This window comes from Pan paniscus, chromosome 7, assembly GCF_029289425.2.
Source record: "Pan paniscus chromosome 7, NHGRI_mPanPan1-v2.0_pri, whole genome shotgun sequence".
NCBI classification, from domain to species: Eukaryota; Metazoa; Chordata; class Mammalia; order Primates; family Hominidae; genus Pan; species Pan paniscus.
In genome coordinates, this window is record NC_073256.2 from 162,505,784 (window position 1) to 162,523,214 (window position 17,431).

The following is a 17,431-nucleotide window of genomic DNA, read 5'->3' on the forward strand; positions in this document are numbered from 1 at the left end:
TTTTTTTTTTGAGACAGAGTTTTTTTGCTCTTGTTGCCCAGGCTGGAGTGCAATGGCACAATCTTGGCTCACCACAACCTCTGCCTCCTGGGTTCAAGTGATCCTCCTGCCTCAGCCTCCTGAGTAGCTGGGATTACAGGCACATGCCACCATGCCCAGCTAATTTTTGTATTTTTAGTAGAGACAGGATTTCACCATGTTGGCCAGGATGGTCTTGATCTCTTGACCTCATGGTCTGCCCACCTTGGCCTCCCAAAGTGTTGGGATTACAGGTGTGAGCCACCGTGCCCAGCCAATATCAGAATCTTGAAGATAGGTTTGCACTCCCATGTTCACTGCAGCATTATTCACAATAGCCAAGAGGTGGAAACAACCTAGATGTCCATCAACAGATGGATGTATAAAGAAAATCTGGTATATCCATATGATGAAATATTCAGCCATAAAATATTGTAGAAGAAAATCCTGTCCTATGCAACTACATAAATGAACTCTGAGGACATTATGCTAAGTGAAATAAGACAGTCATAGAAGGATGAATACTGCATAGTTCCACTTAAATGAAGTATCTAAAATAGTCAAACTGATAGAAACAAAAAGTGCAATTGTGGTTGCCAGGGGTTGGTTGCCAGGGGTTGGGGAGAGGGAGAAATGGGGAGTTGCTATTCAGTGGGTACAGGGTTTCAGTCATGCAAGGTTTTGAGAAAGTTCTAGAGACCTGCTCTACAGCATTTTGCTATTGTACACTTAAAAGTGTTTAAGAATGTAGACTGATCCTCATGTTATATAATTTTACCACAATTTAAGAAATACTTTAATAATTGTGGGAAACTTCTGATATTTCCTGGAAAACATTAAACTGCACATCCAAGAGGCCCAAAGAACTCCAAATAGGATAAACACAAAGATACCAACACTCAGAAACATCATGGTAAAAACGTTAAATTTTAATGACAAGGAGAAAATCTTGAAAGCAAGAGAAAAACAACTTATCATGTACAAGGGTACCCCAATAAGATAAACAGCAGACTTCTTATCAGAACTAATGGAGGACAGAAGACAGTGGATAACATATTCAAAGTTCTGAAAGAAAAAGACTCTCAACCAAGAATTTTCTATCCTGGCCAAGTATGTTGGCTCACACCTATAATCCCAGCAATTCAGGAGGCCAAAGTGGATGGATCACCTGAGATCAGGAGTTCGAGACCAGCCTGGCAAACATGGTGAAACCCCGCCTCTATTAAAAAAAAAAAGCTGGGTATGGTGGTGCATGCCTATAATCCCAGCTACTCAGGAGGCTGAGGCAGGAGAATCACTTGAACCCAGGAGGTGGAGGCTGCAGTGAGCTGAGATCATGCCATTGTACTCCAGCCTGGGCAACAGAGTGAGACTCTCTCTAAAAAAGAAGAAGAAGAAAAAAGAAGTTTCTATCCAGCAAATTATCTTTCAAAAGTGAAGATGAAATAAAAGCATTACCAGATAAATATAAACATAATTTATTGCTGCTAGATGCACCTTAAAAAAAAACCAAAGAAAATTCTTCAGGTTGGAAGCAAGTAAACCCAGATAGAAATGAGAACCCACCCAAAACACAAAGAATAAAGATGAAGGTAATTCTTTAATTATATGACGGTATAAATGTATGTTTTTCATCTCTCTTAATTAATTTAAAAAGCAATTTTATAAATCGATTTTATATAATTATATTGTTTAGGCTTTAAGATGTAAAAATGTATTATATATGACAACAGCACAAAGGAGGTGGATGAGAGCAGAGTTGTACTGTACAAAGGAAATGACAGCAGATGGTAACCTGAATGTACAGGAACATATGAAGAAAACCATAAATGGTAAATAAGAAAGTAAACATTAAAAACTTTACCAATATATACTTGCTCTTATTTCTTTTCTGTTTCCACAATTGACATAAAATTATATAAAGTAAAAATTATAAAAATGTATTGGTGGGTTTATAACAAACATATAATTGTAAAACAATAGTATATAAAGGAGGAAGATTAAATAGAGCTATATATGAGTAACAATTCTATATCTCATTGAATTTTGTTAGTATAAGTTAGAAGCAAATTCTGATAAAATGCATGTGGTAAGCTCCAGAGTAGTAGTTAAGAGAATAACTTTCAAAAAGTGAAAATATCAGTTAAGAAATTAAAATGTTATAATAGAAAAATTGTACTCAATGCAGCTGGGCATGGTGGTTCACATCTATAATCCCAGTCACTTGGGAGGCTGAGGCAGGAAGATCACTTGAGGCCAGGAGTTTGAGACCAGCCTAGGCAACATAAAAGCAAGACCCAGTTTCTAAAAATAAAATTGAAAAAAAAAAAAAGCAAAACAAAACAAAACAAAACAAAAAAACACACACTTAGCCAGGCATGGTGGCACACACCTGTAGTCCCAGCTACTGGAGGCTGAGGAAGAAGGATCCCTTCAGCCCAGGAGTTCAAGGCTACAGTGAGCCATGATCAGGCCACTGCACTCCAGCCTGGGAAACAGGGCAAGACCTGATTCTAAAAATAGAAATAAAATAAAATCTACTCAATGCAAAAGAAAAAAATTAAGGAGGAGTGGTAGAACAGAAAAGACACAAGATATACAAAATACAAAGAGCACAATGGCAGATGTAAACACAACTACACAAAAAATAACAATAAATGTGACTAAACAATTCAAAGAAAAGGCAGAAAGAAAAAAAGGAAAAAAAGGCAGAGTCACAGTGGATTAAAAAACAATATCCAACTATATGCTGTCTATTGGAAATACACTTTAGATTCAAAGATATAAACAGATTGGAAGTAAAAGAATGGAAAAAGATACACAGATGCTCCTCAACTTACAATGGTGTTATGTCCTGAAAAACCCATCGTATGTTGAAAATATAGAAGTTGATATGGTTTGGATCTATGTCCCCACCCAAATCTCATGCTGAAATGCAATCCCCAATGCTGGAGGCAGGGCCTGGTAGGAAGTGATTGGATCATGGGGGCGGTTTCTCATGAATGGCTTAGCACCATCCCCCTGGTGCTGTTCTTGTGATAGAGTTCTTGTGAGATCTGGTTGTTTAAAAGTGTGTGGCACCTCCTCCCTGTATCTCTTCCTCCTGCTCCAGCCATGTAATATGTGCCTGCTTCCCCTTCACCTGCTGCTATGATTGTAAGTTTCCTGAAGCCTCCCTAGAAGCAGAAGCTGGTATGCTTCCCGTACAGCCTGCAGAACTGTGAGCCAATTAAACCTCTTTTCCTTACAAATTACCCAGTATTAGGTATTTCTTTATAGTAGTGTGAGAATGGACTAATAAGTCAAAAATGCATTTAATACATCTAACCTATCAAACATAGCTTAGTCTAGCCTACCTTAAACATGCTCAGAACACTTACATTAGCCTACAATTGGGCAAAATAATCTAATACAAAGCCTATTTTATAGTAAAGTGTTGAATATCATGCAATTTATTGACCACTGTACTGAAAGTGAAAAACAGAATGATTTTCATCATTGTGAAGTTGAAAAATCATAAATCAAATAAGATACCCTGTGTTATGCCAATAGGAACCATAAGAAAGCTGGAGTGGTTATACTAATAATGACAAAATAGACTTTAAAATGTAACATGCTATCCGAGATAAAGATAGACATTTTATAATGATAAAAATTCAACTCATAAGTTTTAACACTTGTAAACATATACACAGCTAACGACAGAGCTTCAAAGTATATGCAATGAAAGGTTGAAAGAATTGGGGGGAAATACATAGTTCAACAACAGTTGTCAGAGACTTCAAACCCCACTTTCAATTTGGATAGAACATCTAACCAGAAAATCAACAAGGAAATACAGTTGGCCCTCTGTATCTAGGTGATATAGTTTGGCTCTGTGTCCCCACCCAAATATCTTCTCAAATTGTAATCCCAACATGTTGAGGGAGGGACCTGGTGGGAGGTGATTGGATCATGGGGGGTGGTTTCCCCCATGCTGTTCTCATAATAGTGAGTTCTCACAAGACCTGATGGTTTAAAAGTGCTTGGCAGTTGACCCTCCCCCCCAAAATGCTGCTGCTATGTAAGACGTGCCTTGCTTCCCCTTCACTTTCTTCCATGATTGTAAGTTTCCTGAGGCCTCCCCAGCTATGTGGAACTGTGAGTCAATTAAACCTCTTTCCTTTATAGATTGCTGAGTCTCAGGTAGTTCTTCATAGCAGTGTGAAAACAGACTAATACACTAGGGATGCTGCATCAATGGATTCAAGTGACCACAGATACAAAAAAATTTGGAAATTAAAAAGCATGGTGGCATCTGTACTGAACATATACAGATTTGTCATTATTCCCTAGACAGTACAGTATAACAACTATTTACATAGCATGTACATTGTATTAAAGTATATAGGAGGATGTACATAGGTTATATGAAAATATTACACCATTTTATATAAGGGACTTGTGGAGTTCGGTATTTGAAGGGGTTCCCGGAACCAATCCCCCATGGATACTGAGTGACAAGAGTAGAAGATTTAGAACACTATATACAAACTAGACTTAATAAACATAAGTTGTTAGAGAATACTCCACCCAAAAACAGGAGAATACACATTTTTCTCAAGCACACATGGAATATTTTCCAGGATAGTTCATAGGCTAGGTCATAAAACAAGCCTGGATCAGTTTAAAAAGACTGAAATTGTACAAGTTTCCTTGTCATTATGTTTTCTAAACATAATGGAATGAAACTGAAACTAATAACAGAAAATAATTTGCTAAATTCACAAAAATGTAAAAATTAAGCAACACAGTACTAAAGAACCAATGGGTCAAACAAGAAATACCAAGTAAAATTAGAAAATACTTTGAGATGAATGAAAAGGAAGACACAACATATCAAAGCCTGTGGGATGCAGCTAAATCTGTGCTTAGAAGGAAATTTGTAGCTGTCAATACCTACATTATTTAAAGTTGAAAAATTTAAAAAAAAATTTTTTAGAAATCTTACTTTAAGTTCTGGGATACATGCGCAGAACCTGCAGGTTTGTTGCATAGGTATACATGTGCCATGGTAATCTACCTATCAACCTGTCATCTAGGTTTTTGGCCCACATGCATTAGGCATTTGTTCTAATGCTTTCCCTCCCCTTGTCCCTCTCCCCTTGACAGGCCCCGGTGTGTGATGTTCCCCTCCCTGTGTTGATGTGTTCTCACTGTTCAACTCCCACTTATGAGTGAGAACATAAGGTTTTTGGTTTTCTGTTCCTGTGTTAGTTTGCTGAGGATGATGGCTTCCAGCTTTATCCATGTCCCTGTAAAGGACATGAACTCATTCTTTTTTATGGCTGTGTAGTATTCCATGGTGTATATATGCCACATTTTTTTAATCCAGTCTATCCGTGATGGGCATTTTCGTTGGTTCCAAGTCTTTGCTATTGTAAATAGTGCTGCAAGAAACGTATGTGTGCATTTATCTTTATAGTAGAATGCTTTACAATCCTTTGGTTATATACCCAGTAATGGGATTGCTGGGTCAACTGGTATTTCTGGTTCTAGATCCTTGAGGAATCACCACACTGTCTTCCACAATTATTGAACTTGTTCACACTCTCACCAACAGTGTAAAAGCATTCCTATTTCTCCATGGCCTCACCAGCATCTGTTGTTTCCTGACTTTTTTTTTGTTTTGAGATGGAGTCTTGCTGTGTCACCCAGGCTGGAGTCCAGTGGCACAATCTTGGCTCATGCCTGGCTAATTTTTTTGTATTTTTAGTAGAGACGGGGTTTCACTGTGTTAGCCAGGATGGTCTCAATCTCCTGACCTCGTGATCTGCCTGCCTCAGCCTCCCAAAGTGCTGGGATTACAAGTGTGAGCCACTGCACCTGGCTGACAATGGGGTTTTCTAAATACACAATCATGTAATCTACAAATAGACACAATTTGACTGCCTCTCTTCCTATTTGAATACTCTTTATTTCTTTCTCTTGCCTGATTGCCCTGGCCAGAACTTCCAATACTATGTTGAATAGAAGTGGTGAGAGAGGGTATCCTTGTCTTGTGCCAGTTTTCAAAGGGATTGTTTCCAGCTTCTGCCTATTCAGTAAGATATTGGCTATGGGTTTGTCATAAATAGCTATTATATGTTCCATCAATACCTAGCTGATTGAGAGTTTTTAACATGAAGCGATGTTGAGTTTAATCGAAGGCCTTTTCTGCATCTATTGAGATAATCATGTGGTTTTTGTCATAGGTTCTGTTTATGTGATGGATTACATTTATTGATTTGCATATGATGAACCAGCCTTGCATCCTAGGGATGATGCTGACTTGATCGTGATGAATAAGCTTTTTGATATGCTGCTGGATTCAGTTTGCCGGTATTTTATTGAGCATTTTTGCATCGATGTTCATCAGGGATATTGACCTGAAATTTTCTTTTTTTTGTTGTGTCTCTGTCAGGTTTTGATATCAGGATGATGCTGGCCTCATAAAATGAGTTAGGGAGGAGTCCCTCTTTTTCTATTGTTTGGAATAGTTTCAGAAGCAATGGTACCAACTCCTCCTTATACCTCTGGTAGAATTTGGCTGTAAATCCATCTGGCCCTGGGCTTTTTTTTGGTTGGTAGGCTATGAATTACTGCCTCAATTTGAGAACTTGTTATTGGTCTATTCAGGGATTTGACATCTTCCTGGTTTAGTCTTCTAGAAGACTAAAGTAAATTTATCCATTTCTTCTAGATTTTCTAATTTGTGTAGACGTGTTTATAGTATTCTCCGATCATAGTTTGTATTTCTATGGGATCAGTGGTAATATCCCCTTTATCATTATTTATTGTGTCTATTTGATGCTTCTCTCTTCTCTTCATTAGTCTAGCTAGCGGTCTATCTATTTTGTTAATTTTTTCAAAAAACCACCTCCTGGATTCATTGATTTTTGAAGGTTTTTTCCTTTCTGTATCTCCTTCAGTTTTTCTCTGATCTTAGTTATTTCTTGTCTTCTGCTAGCTTTTGAATTTGTTTGCCCTTGCTTCTCTAGTTAATTGTGATGTTAGGGTGCCGATTTCAGATCTTTCCAGCTTTCTGATGTGGGCATTTAGTGCTATAAATTTCCCTCTTAACACAGATTTAGCTGTGTCCCAGAAAGTCTGGTACATTGTCTCTTCATTCTCATTGGCTTCAATGAACTTATTTCATTCTTAATTTCATTATTTACCCAAGAGTCATTCAGGAGCAGGCTGTTCAATTTCCATGTAGTTGTGTGGTTTTGAGTGAGTTTCTTAATCCTGAGTTCTAATTTGATTGCACTGTGGTCTGAGAGACTGTTATGAATTCTGTTCTTTTGCATTTGCAGAGGAGTCTTTTACTTCCAATTATGTGGTTGATTTTAGAATAAGTGCCATGTGGCACTGACAAGAATGAGAAGAATTCAAGTCCTGAATATCTTTAATTTTAAAGGATGATGGCTGGGTGTGGTGGATCACACCTGTAATCCTAGCACTTTGGGAGGCCAAGGTGGGCAGATCATGAGGTCAGGAGATCAACACCATCCTGGCTAACACGGTGAAACTCCGTCTCTACTAAAAATACAAATAAATTAGCTGGGCGTGGTGGCATGCACCTGTAGTCCCAGCTTCTCAGGAGGCTGAGGCAGGAGAATGGCATGAACCCAGGAGGCAGAGCTTGCAGTGAGCCGAGATTGCACCACTGCACTCCAGCCAGGGCAACAGAGTGAGACTCTGTCTCAAAAAAATATAATAAATTAAAAATAAATAAATAAAGGATGCTAATTTTCTGTCTTGTTAATCTAATATTGACTGTGGGGTGTTAAAGTCTCACACTATTATTGTGTGGAAGTCTAAATCTCTTTGTAGGTCTCTAAGAACTTGCTTTATGAATCTGGGTGCTCTTGTATTGGGTGCATATATATTTAGGATAGTTAGCTCCTCTTGTTGCATTGATCCTTTTACTATTATGTAATGTCCTTCTTTGTCTTTTTTGATCTTCATTGGCTTAAAGTCTGTTTTATCAGAATAGTACTGCAACCCCTGCTCTTTTTGTGTTTGTTTTTTTTTTTTTTTTTTTGCTTTCCATTTGCTTGGTAAGTATTCCTCCATTCCTTTATTTTGAGCCTATGTGTGTCTTTGCATGTGAGATGGATCTCCTGAATACAGCACACGGATGGGTCTTGACTCTTTATCCAATTGGCCAGTCTGCATCTTTTAATTGGGGCATTTAGCCCATTTACATTTAAGATTAATATTTTTATGTGTGAATTTGATCCCGGCATCATGATGCTAGCTGGTTATTTTGCACATTAGTTGATGCAGTTTCTTCATAGTGTCATTGGTCTCTATATTTTGGTGTGTTTTTGCAGTGGCTGGTACCAGTTTTTCCTTTCCATATTTATGCTTCCTTCAGGAGCTCTTGTAAGGCAGGCCTGTTGGTGACAAAATCCCTCATCATTTGCTTGTCTGGAAAGGGTTTTATTTCTCTTTTGCTTATGAAACTTAGTTTGGCTGGATATGAAATTTTGGGTTGAAAATTCTTCTTCTTCTTTTTTTTTTTGAGATGGAATTTTGCTCTTATTGCCCAGCCTGGAGTGCAATGGTGCAATCTCAGCTCACTGCAACCTGTGCCTCCCAGGCATGTGCCACCATGTGGCTAATTTTTGTATTTTTGTATTTTTAAGTAGAGACAGGGTTTCTCCATGCTGGTCAGGCTGGTCTTGAACTCCTGACCTCAGGTAATCTGCTCACCTCAGCCTCCCAAAGTGCTGGGATTACAGGTGTGAGCCACTGCGCCCAGCCCAGTTCTTTTCTTTAAGAATGTTGAATATTGGCCCCCATTCTGGTCTGGCTTATAGGGTTTCTGCAGAGAGATCAACTGTTAGTCTAATGGGCTTATCTTTGTAGGTGACCTGACCTTTCTCTCTGGCTGCCCCTAGCATTTTTTCCTTCATTTCAATATTGGAGATTCTGATGATTATGTATCTTGGGTTTGATCTTCTTGTGGAGTATCTTAGTGGTGTTCTGTGTATTTCCTGAATTTGAATGTTGGCATATCTTGCTAGGTTGGGGAAGCTCTCCTGGATAATATCCTCAAGTGTGTTTTCCAACTTGGTTCCATTTTCCCCGTTGCTTTCAGATACACCAATCAATCATATGTTTGGTCTTTTCACATAGACCCATATTTCTTGGAGGCTTTGTTTGTTCCTTTTAATTATTTTCTCTGTAATCTTGTCTTCATGCCTTATTTCAGCAAGGTGATCTTCAATCTCTACTATCCTTTCTTCCACTTGATCAGTTCAGCTATTGATACTTGTATATGCTTCACGAAGTTCTTGTGCTGTGCTTTTCAGCTCCATCAGGTCATTTATGTTCCTCTCTAAACTGGTTATTCTAGTTAGCAGTTCCTGTAACCTTTTATCAAGTTTCTTAGCTTCCTTGCATTGGGTTACAACATGGTTTTTTTTTTAGTTCAGAGGAGTTTGTTATTACCCACCTTCTGAAGCCTATTTCTGTCAATTCATCAGTCTCATTCTCCATCCAGTTTGGTACCCTTGCTGGAGAAGAGTTGTGATCATTTGGAAGAGAAGAGACATTCTGGTTTTTGGAATTTTCAGTGTTTTTGCACTGGTTTTTCCTCATCTTCGTGGATTTATCTACCTTTGATCTTTGAGGCTGATGACCTTTGAGGCTGATGACCTTTGGATGGAGTTTTTTTGTGTGTGGGGGGTCTTTTTTGTTGATGTTGTTATTGTTGCTTTGTGTTTGTTAGTTTTTCTTCTAACAGTCAGACCCCTCTTCTGCCAGTCTGCTGCAGTTTGATGGAGGTCCACTCCAGACCCTGTTGACTTGGTTATCACCAGTGAAGGCTGCAGAACAGCAAAGATTGCCACCTGCTCCTTCCTCTAGAAGCTTCATCCCAGAGCGGCACTGACCTGATGCCATCTGGAGCTCTCCTGTATGAGGTGTCTCTTGAGCCGTTAAGAGGTGTCTCCCAGTCAGGAGGCATGGGGTTCAGGGACCCACTTGGGGAGGCAGTCTGTCCCTCAGCAGAACTGGTGTGTTGTGCTAGGAGAATCCCCTTTGTCAGGATCAGCTGCTCTCTTCACAGCCAGGCAGGAAAGATTAAGTCTGCTGAATCTGCGCCCACAGCTGCCCCTCCCTCCAGGTGCTCTGTCCCAGGGAGGTGAGAGTTTTATCTGTAAGCTCCTGACTGGGGCTGCTGCATTTCCTTTAGAGATGCCCTGCCCAGTGAGGAGAAATCTAGAGAAGCAGTTTGGCCACAGCTGCTTTGCCACACTGTGGTGTTCCGCCCAGTCCAAACCTCCTGGTCTCCTTAGCACCGTCAGGGGAAAACCACCTACTAAAGCCTCAGTAATGTCAGAAGATGCTCCTTCCCCCTCCAAGCTCGAACGCCCAGGTTGACTCCAGACTACTGTGCTGGCAGTGAGAATTTCAAGCCAGTGGTTCTTAGCTTGCTGGGATCCATGGGAGTGGGACTCGCTGATTGAGACCACTTGGCTCCCTGGCTTCAGCCCCCTTTCCAGGGGAGTGAATAGTTCTGTCTCACTGGGATTCCAGGTGCCACCAGGGTATGAAAAAAACTCCTGCACCTAGCTCGGTGCCTGCCTAAACAGCCGCCCAGTTTTGTGCTTGAAACTCAGGACCCTGGTGGTGTAGGCTCATGAGGGAATCTCCTGATCTGCAGATTGTAAAAACCATGGGAAAAGTGTAGTACCCAGGCCGGGTAGCACAGTCCCTCATGGCTTCCCTTAGCTGGGGCAGGGAGGTCCCCCGGCTCCTTGCACTTCCTGGGTGAAGCGATGTTCCTCCCTGCTTCTGCTCCCTCTCCATGGGTTGTACCTACTACATAACCAGTCCCAATGAGATGAACTGGGTACCTCAGTTGGAAATGCAGAAATCACCCATCTTCTGTGTTGGTCTCAATAGGAGCTGCAGACTGGAGCTGTTTGTATTTGGCCATCTTGGCCCCTTCCTCAATGCCTACTTTTTTTTTTTAAAGGGAGCAAATCAACAACCTAATCTTCTACCAACACTGGGGAAAACAAACAAACAAACAAACAAACAAAAAAACTAAACCCAAATCAAGCAGAAGGTAGAAAATAAGGAATATAACAGAAACTAATGAACTAGAGAATAGAAAAAAGGCTTAATATCAATTCTTCACAAACTCTTCCAAAAAAACAAAAGAGAACACTTCCCAATTCATTCAATGAAAACATATATAAAAATTATACAGCATTACTGAGTGGGATTTATCCCAGAAATGCAAGGTTTGTTTAGCATCCAAAAATCAATTAATACATCATATCCATAGAATAAAGGAAAAAATCAAGAAAGGAAAATAAAGACATTTTCAGACAAACAAAAGCTCACAGAATAATGCTAACTTAAGTACAAGAAATACTAAAGGAAATTTTTCAAACTGAAAATAATGATCTTAGACAGAAGTACAGAACTGCAGAAAGGAATGAAAAACACTAGAAAGGGTAACTGTAAATGTATATATACCGTCAAAAATAGCAACAGAATAAACTCTCTGGTGAGGTTTCAAAGTAGGTAGTACAAAATAAGTGACTATAATAATGAAAGGCAGGAGAGGGACAAAAGGAAACATAAGGATCTTGCATTTTTCAAGAAGTGGTAAAAATATTAAGGTAGACCATAGTAAGTTGAAGAGACATATTTAATCATTAGAGTCATCACTTAAAAAAGAATGTACAACTAAAAAGCTAATGGAGAAGAAACATAAAATTACATAAAGTTTGATTTATTCAAAAGAATATAAAAGGCCGGGTGCGGTGCTTCATGCCTGCAATCCCAGCACTTCGGGAGGTCGAGGTGGGCGGATCACGAGGTCAGGAGATCGAGACCATCCTGGCTAACACGGTGAAACCCTGTCTCTACTAAAAATACAAAAAAGCCAGGCGTGGTGGTGGGTGCCTGTAGTCCCAGCTACACAGGAGACTGAGGCAGGAGAATGGCCTTAACCCGGGAGGCGGAGCTTGCAGTGAGCCGAGATCGTGCCACTGCACTCCAGCCTGGGTGACAGGGCGAGACTCCGTCTCCAAAAAAAAAAAAAAAAAAAAAATATATGTATATATAATTTATAGTGACAGAAAGGAGATCAGTAATTGCTTCAGTATAGAAGTGGGAAGGAGTGAGAAAGGTGGGAAGGAGTGAAAGATGATGAAGGAGGAGAAAACTTTTGGGGGTGATGGATATATCTGCCCTAGATTGTCGCAATGGTTTCACATGTGTATACATATGTCGAAAGATATAAAATCATATACTTTAAATACTTATTAACAGATTATATATTAATTACACCTCAATAAGGCTGGTTCTTTAAAGAAAATAAATAAGAGTATGGGGCTGAGACCAATCTGCCAGGGACCCAACGTTGTTCTGTCCCTGGCTGGCTGTGTGATCTGGGGCCAATAATTTAACCTCTCTGTGCCTCAGTTTCCTGGACACCGACTGCGCAGAGATATTGGTGAATTCCGTAAATTCACTGTGACAGCACAGTGCCAGGCCTGCCTCAAGTGCAAATGACCAACGTTAGCTGTGTGGTAGCGCGGAGCCCTAGGACTCTGCTCTGCTTACTGTTTACATGCCCAGGTCCCCCACTACACAGGAAGAAACCCTTTCTAGCTCATCTGTTTCCTTCAGACCGAGAATCAGCCTGGGATGCTCTGAGTGAATAACAGCAGGAATGAGAGACTTAGAAGAGAACGTCTAATTGGTGTTTCCAAGCAGCCAAAACAGAGCTGGCCAGGAAACCCTGTGGGATAGTGTGAAATATATATTTGGTCTTCATCCCCATAACCTGGCATACAACTCCTAAAATCCTTGTAATCTCCAAAGTGCTGTCTTTTCATAGGCTTATGTTGACTGACAGCTTTAGGATGAAGCTGGTCACTGGAAAGGCCAAGGCACGATTACAGGGTTGGGATTCTCAGCTCCAATGCCCCAAACTCAGAGAGGGGAAAGGAGCTAAAGGTTAAGTTTATCACCAATGGCCAATGGTTTAATCAATCATACCTACATAATAAAGCCTCTATACAAACCTAAGAGGGCAGGGTTCAGAGAGCTGCTGGATAGCTAAGTGGATAGGATCCTAGAGGGTGATGCACCCAGGAAGGGCATGAAAACTCTGCACCCCTTCCCCCATACCTCAGCCTACACATTTCTTCATCTTTATCCTTTATAATAAATTGGTAAATCTTTTTTTTTTCTTTTCTGAGACAGGGTCTCACTCTGCCACCCAGGCTGGAGTGCAGTGGCATGATCTCAGCTCACTGCAACCTCTGCCTCCTGGGTTCAAGGGATTCTCATGCCTCATCCTCCCAAGTAACTGAGACTACAGATGCACACCACCATGCCTGGCTAATTTTTGTATCTTTTGTAGAGACGGGGTTTCACTATATTGGCCACGTTTGTCTCAAACTCCTGACCTCAAGTGATCTGCCTACCTCGGCCTCCCATATTGCTGGGATTACAGGCATGAGCCACTGCACCCAGCCTAAACTGGTAAATCTAAGTGTTTCCCTGAGTTCTGTGAGATGCTCCAGCAAATTAATAGAACCCAAAGTGAGGGTCATGGGAACCCCAACTTGAATCTTTTTGGTCTCAAGTTTGGAAACCCCGAACTTACAACTAGTGCCTTGAGGGGACAGTCTCAGAGACTGAGCCCTCAGCCTGTGGGATCTGAGGCTATCTCCAAGAGAGCACCAGAATTGAATTGAATTAGAGCTGCTTGGAACATGGGAAAAACCCTCCATACATTTGGTCACGAAGTCTTTGTTGATTGTTGCTGTGGTGTCAGAGCAGAGGAAAAATGTAATTAGCATTTTTCCCAAAGAGCCTAAGGAGTGGATGACATAGAAGTGAAGGGACTGGGAGCCAGCTGCCAGGGAAAGACACTTGAACTATTTTTTTGTGGCTGAAATAGCATTTTTCTAGGGTAAATAAAACACAAACCTACTTATGGGCAGATAACAGGGGCAAATAACAGCAAGGAAAGAGGACAGGATAGAAAAAGGAGGAGGAAAGCAAAGGCCTGAGGGTAACAAGAGATTTGTCTGGAGCTTGTAGAGAAGGGATTCGTGAGTGAAGCTGCAGCACCTACCACAGAAGCAGAGAGTGGGGGCAGACTCACCTTCTCTCTTGTGCCTCCAGCTCCAGCTCCCCCGAGTTCTCAGGATGTGAGGGGTCTATGGTTCGTCCCCCCGCTCCAGCCTGGAGATGACATCAGGTTTGGAAGCTTGAAGTCCTGCTCCAGAGAAAGGAAGCAAGACCTGAAAATTCATCCCAGGTAGAGGGCAGGATGGTCCTGTGGTCTGAGTCTTTGTGCTGGTTGTGTCCTTCCCTGCCACCTGCTCTCTAACCGTGGAGAAAGACACAGGCCTCTGCCTAAGCTGAAGAAAGGTCAAAACTAGCTTTTCAGGGCGACGGGGAGCATAGATAGGACAGCGTTGGGGCCTGAACACATCATGGTAGAGGACTCATAGTAGGGGGTGTTGATCCCCAGAAGAAGGGCTAAAGGGGGAATGAGTCTCCAGCACCATGTCTGGTTTGTCTGGCCCAGCAGCCCGGCATGGCCCTTGTCTGTCGGCGTTGCTGCTTTTGCTCCTGCTGGGCCCCAGCTTGGTCCTCGCCATCTCCTTCCATCTGCCCATTAACTCTCACAACTGCTTCCATGAGGAGATTCACAAGGACCTACTAGTGACTGGCACATACGAGATCTCTGAGCAGTCTGGGAGCACTGGTGGCCTGTGGAGCCACCTCAAGATCACAGATTCTGCTGGCCATATTTTCTACTCCAAAGAGAATACAACCAAGGGGAAATTTGCCTTTACCACTGAAGATTATGACATGTTGGAAGTGTGTTTTGAGAGCAAGGAAACAGGGCGGATACCTGACCAACTTGTGATCCTAGACATGAAGCATGGAGTGGAGGTGAAAAATTACAAAGAGATTGCAAAAGTTGAGAAGCTGAAACCATTAGAGGTGAAGCTGTGACACCTAGAAGACCTTTCAGAATCTATTGTTAATGATTTTGCCTACATGAAGAAGAGAGGAGATGGTGATACCAGTGAGTCAACAAACACGTGGGTCCTACACTTCAGCATCTTTTCAATGTTCTGCCTCACTGGACTAGCCACCTGGCAGGTCTTCTACCTGTGATGCTTCTTCAAGGCTAAGAAGTTGATTGAGTAATGAATAAGGCATATTCTCCTCCCACCTTTTACCACAGCCAGCAGAACATCACTGGGATGGGCCTGGCCTAAGGCATCCTACCAGCAGCACCATCAAGGCATGTAGGAGCTTTCTTGCCAGAAATGATCTCTTCTGGTGTGCGAGGACATGGGGTACCACCTACACCCAACAAGTCAATGAGGGACTTCTTTTTAATTTCATAGGATTTTGACTGGTTTTGCAACAACAGGTCTATTATTAGAGTCACCTATGACAAAAAAAGGGTTACCTAGATAATGCCAAAGTCAGCATTTGTCCTGGGTTCCCTTGTGTGATCTGTTTGAACCAAGTTTTCTTTTCTTCTCCCACTTGCTCAGCAGTTTGGGCTTCCATTCTAGTTCTTTTACCAAGATTTTTGTGTGACCACGTTGACTTCATTCGGATTGCCTTCTTTCAATTTCCTTGTGAAAACACTCTTAACTTTCTCTTTACCCTTAGCTGAAATGTTTACGTAGCTTCTGGTGATATCTTTTCATGATTTTATGTCTCTTAAAATGGTGATGGATGTGACACTTCATAAAAGTGAGCTTTAAACTGTAGATAACTCTTAAAGAAAATGTCATTTTAGACAATTATATGCAATATTATCACGTGTAGATTCACGTGACCACCATCACAAGAGACAGAACAGTTCTATCACATGGATCCCTTGTGCTGCGCTTTTACAGCCACAGCCACATCCCTTTCTTATCCCCTCACCCCAACCTGTGGCTACCACTGTTCTGTCCTCCATCTCTGCAATTTTGTCATTTCAAGATGTTGTATGAATGGAATCATATAGAATGTAATCTTATGAGGTTGACTTTTTTCATTCAGCATAATTCCCTTGAAATCCATCCAAGCTGTTGCATATATCTTCTTCCTTTTTTCTTTTAAAAATGTTTTATATATTTAGGGGGTATAAGTGCAGATTTCTTACATGCATATATTGCATCGTGGTGAAGTCTGGGCAGTTCCTTTTGATTGCTGAGTAGTATTCCATGGTATGGATGTACCACAGTTTGCTTAACCATTCACCTACTAAAGGACAAAAGAGTTGTTTTCAGTTTTTTGCCCTTACTAATAAAGCTGCTGTGAACATTCATGTACAGGTTTTTATGTGAACATACATTTTCATTTTCTGGGATAAATGCCCAAAAGGGCAATTGTTGGGTTGTGTGGTAAACACGTATATCTTTGTAAGAAACTAACCTACTCTTTTTTCCAGAGTGGCTGTACTTTTTACATACAGCCACTCATACAATTCATACAGCAATGTATGACTGATCCAGTTTCTTCACATCTTCACCAGCGTTTGGTATTACTACTATTTTTTATCTTAACCATTCATATAGATGTGTGTAATGATACCACATGTGGTTTTAATTTGCATTTTCCAATGGCTAATGATGTTGAGTATCTTTTCATGTGCTAATTTGCCATCTATACATCCTCTTCAGTGAAATGTCTGTTCATGTCTTTTGTCTATTTTCTATTTAGGTCATTTGTTCTTTTTACTATTGAGTTTTCAGTTTTTTTATACATCCTAGATAAAACTCTTCTGTTAGATACGTGGTTGCTTGAATTTTTAACATAACTTCTACCAAGGAAAAATAAGTAAAATTTACAACTCTTCTTGCATGGCCAGTCACTTACTTAATTCCTGTCCTTCAGTGTTCCATCTAGATAATTAAGAAATATGATGTATAAAATAGATATCTAGGAGGGCCATTAAGAGGGTAAATACTTAAAAATACAAAGCCAATGAAAGCAAAGCCAATAATCACTGTAGGAGTATGAGGTGCCTAAGGGCCAAAACTAATGTAAATAAGAGAAAATGTGGATATAAATGACCACGTTTATAAACAGCTATGAAAAATGCTGTCACTTGAAATCTTTCCCACATCTCTCAAGAAAGTAGGTAGAGTTTATCCTTTCTGTAATCTCTTTTTAACCCTGCTATCACAGGGCTTATTTAATCACAGTGGCAAGAATTACATGTATCTTACAGCAAAGAAGCAGAATACTGGAATTGTTAGAGAACCCTGATGTGTTGACCCAGATAAAGTACAAAGGTGGAAGAGGGAATGAGTTATGTTGTTAAAATCTCAGGCTATTCTGTTCATGTTCCTGCTACTATGAACCCAAACCTGTTTTTTTCCCT

The 17,431-nt window shown here is 40.6% G+C and overlaps 2 protein-coding genes across 2 annotated transcripts in view; one reads left to right on the forward strand and one right to left on the reverse strand.

Moving 5' to 3' along the window:
- LOC117977982 (zinc finger protein 252-like) overlaps positions 1 to 17,431 on the reverse strand; it is a 41,085-nt gene that overhangs the window by 19,347 nt on the left and 4,307 nt on the right. Inside the window, 1 exon segment of the mRNA XM_063606537.1 lies at positions 14,189 to 14,302. Coding sequence (XP_063462607.1) covers positions 14,189 to 14,302 — 114 coding nt within the window.
- Positions 14,322 to 16,189, forward strand: LOC117981552 (transmembrane emp24 domain-containing protein 10-like). The gene has a single exon (XM_063606521.1). It carries the CDS (start codon positions 14,596 to 14,598, stop codon positions 15,049 to 15,051), a length of 456 nt encoding a protein of 151 aa, XP_063462591.1. The 5' UTR covers positions 14,322 to 14,595; the 3' UTR covers positions 15,052 to 16,189.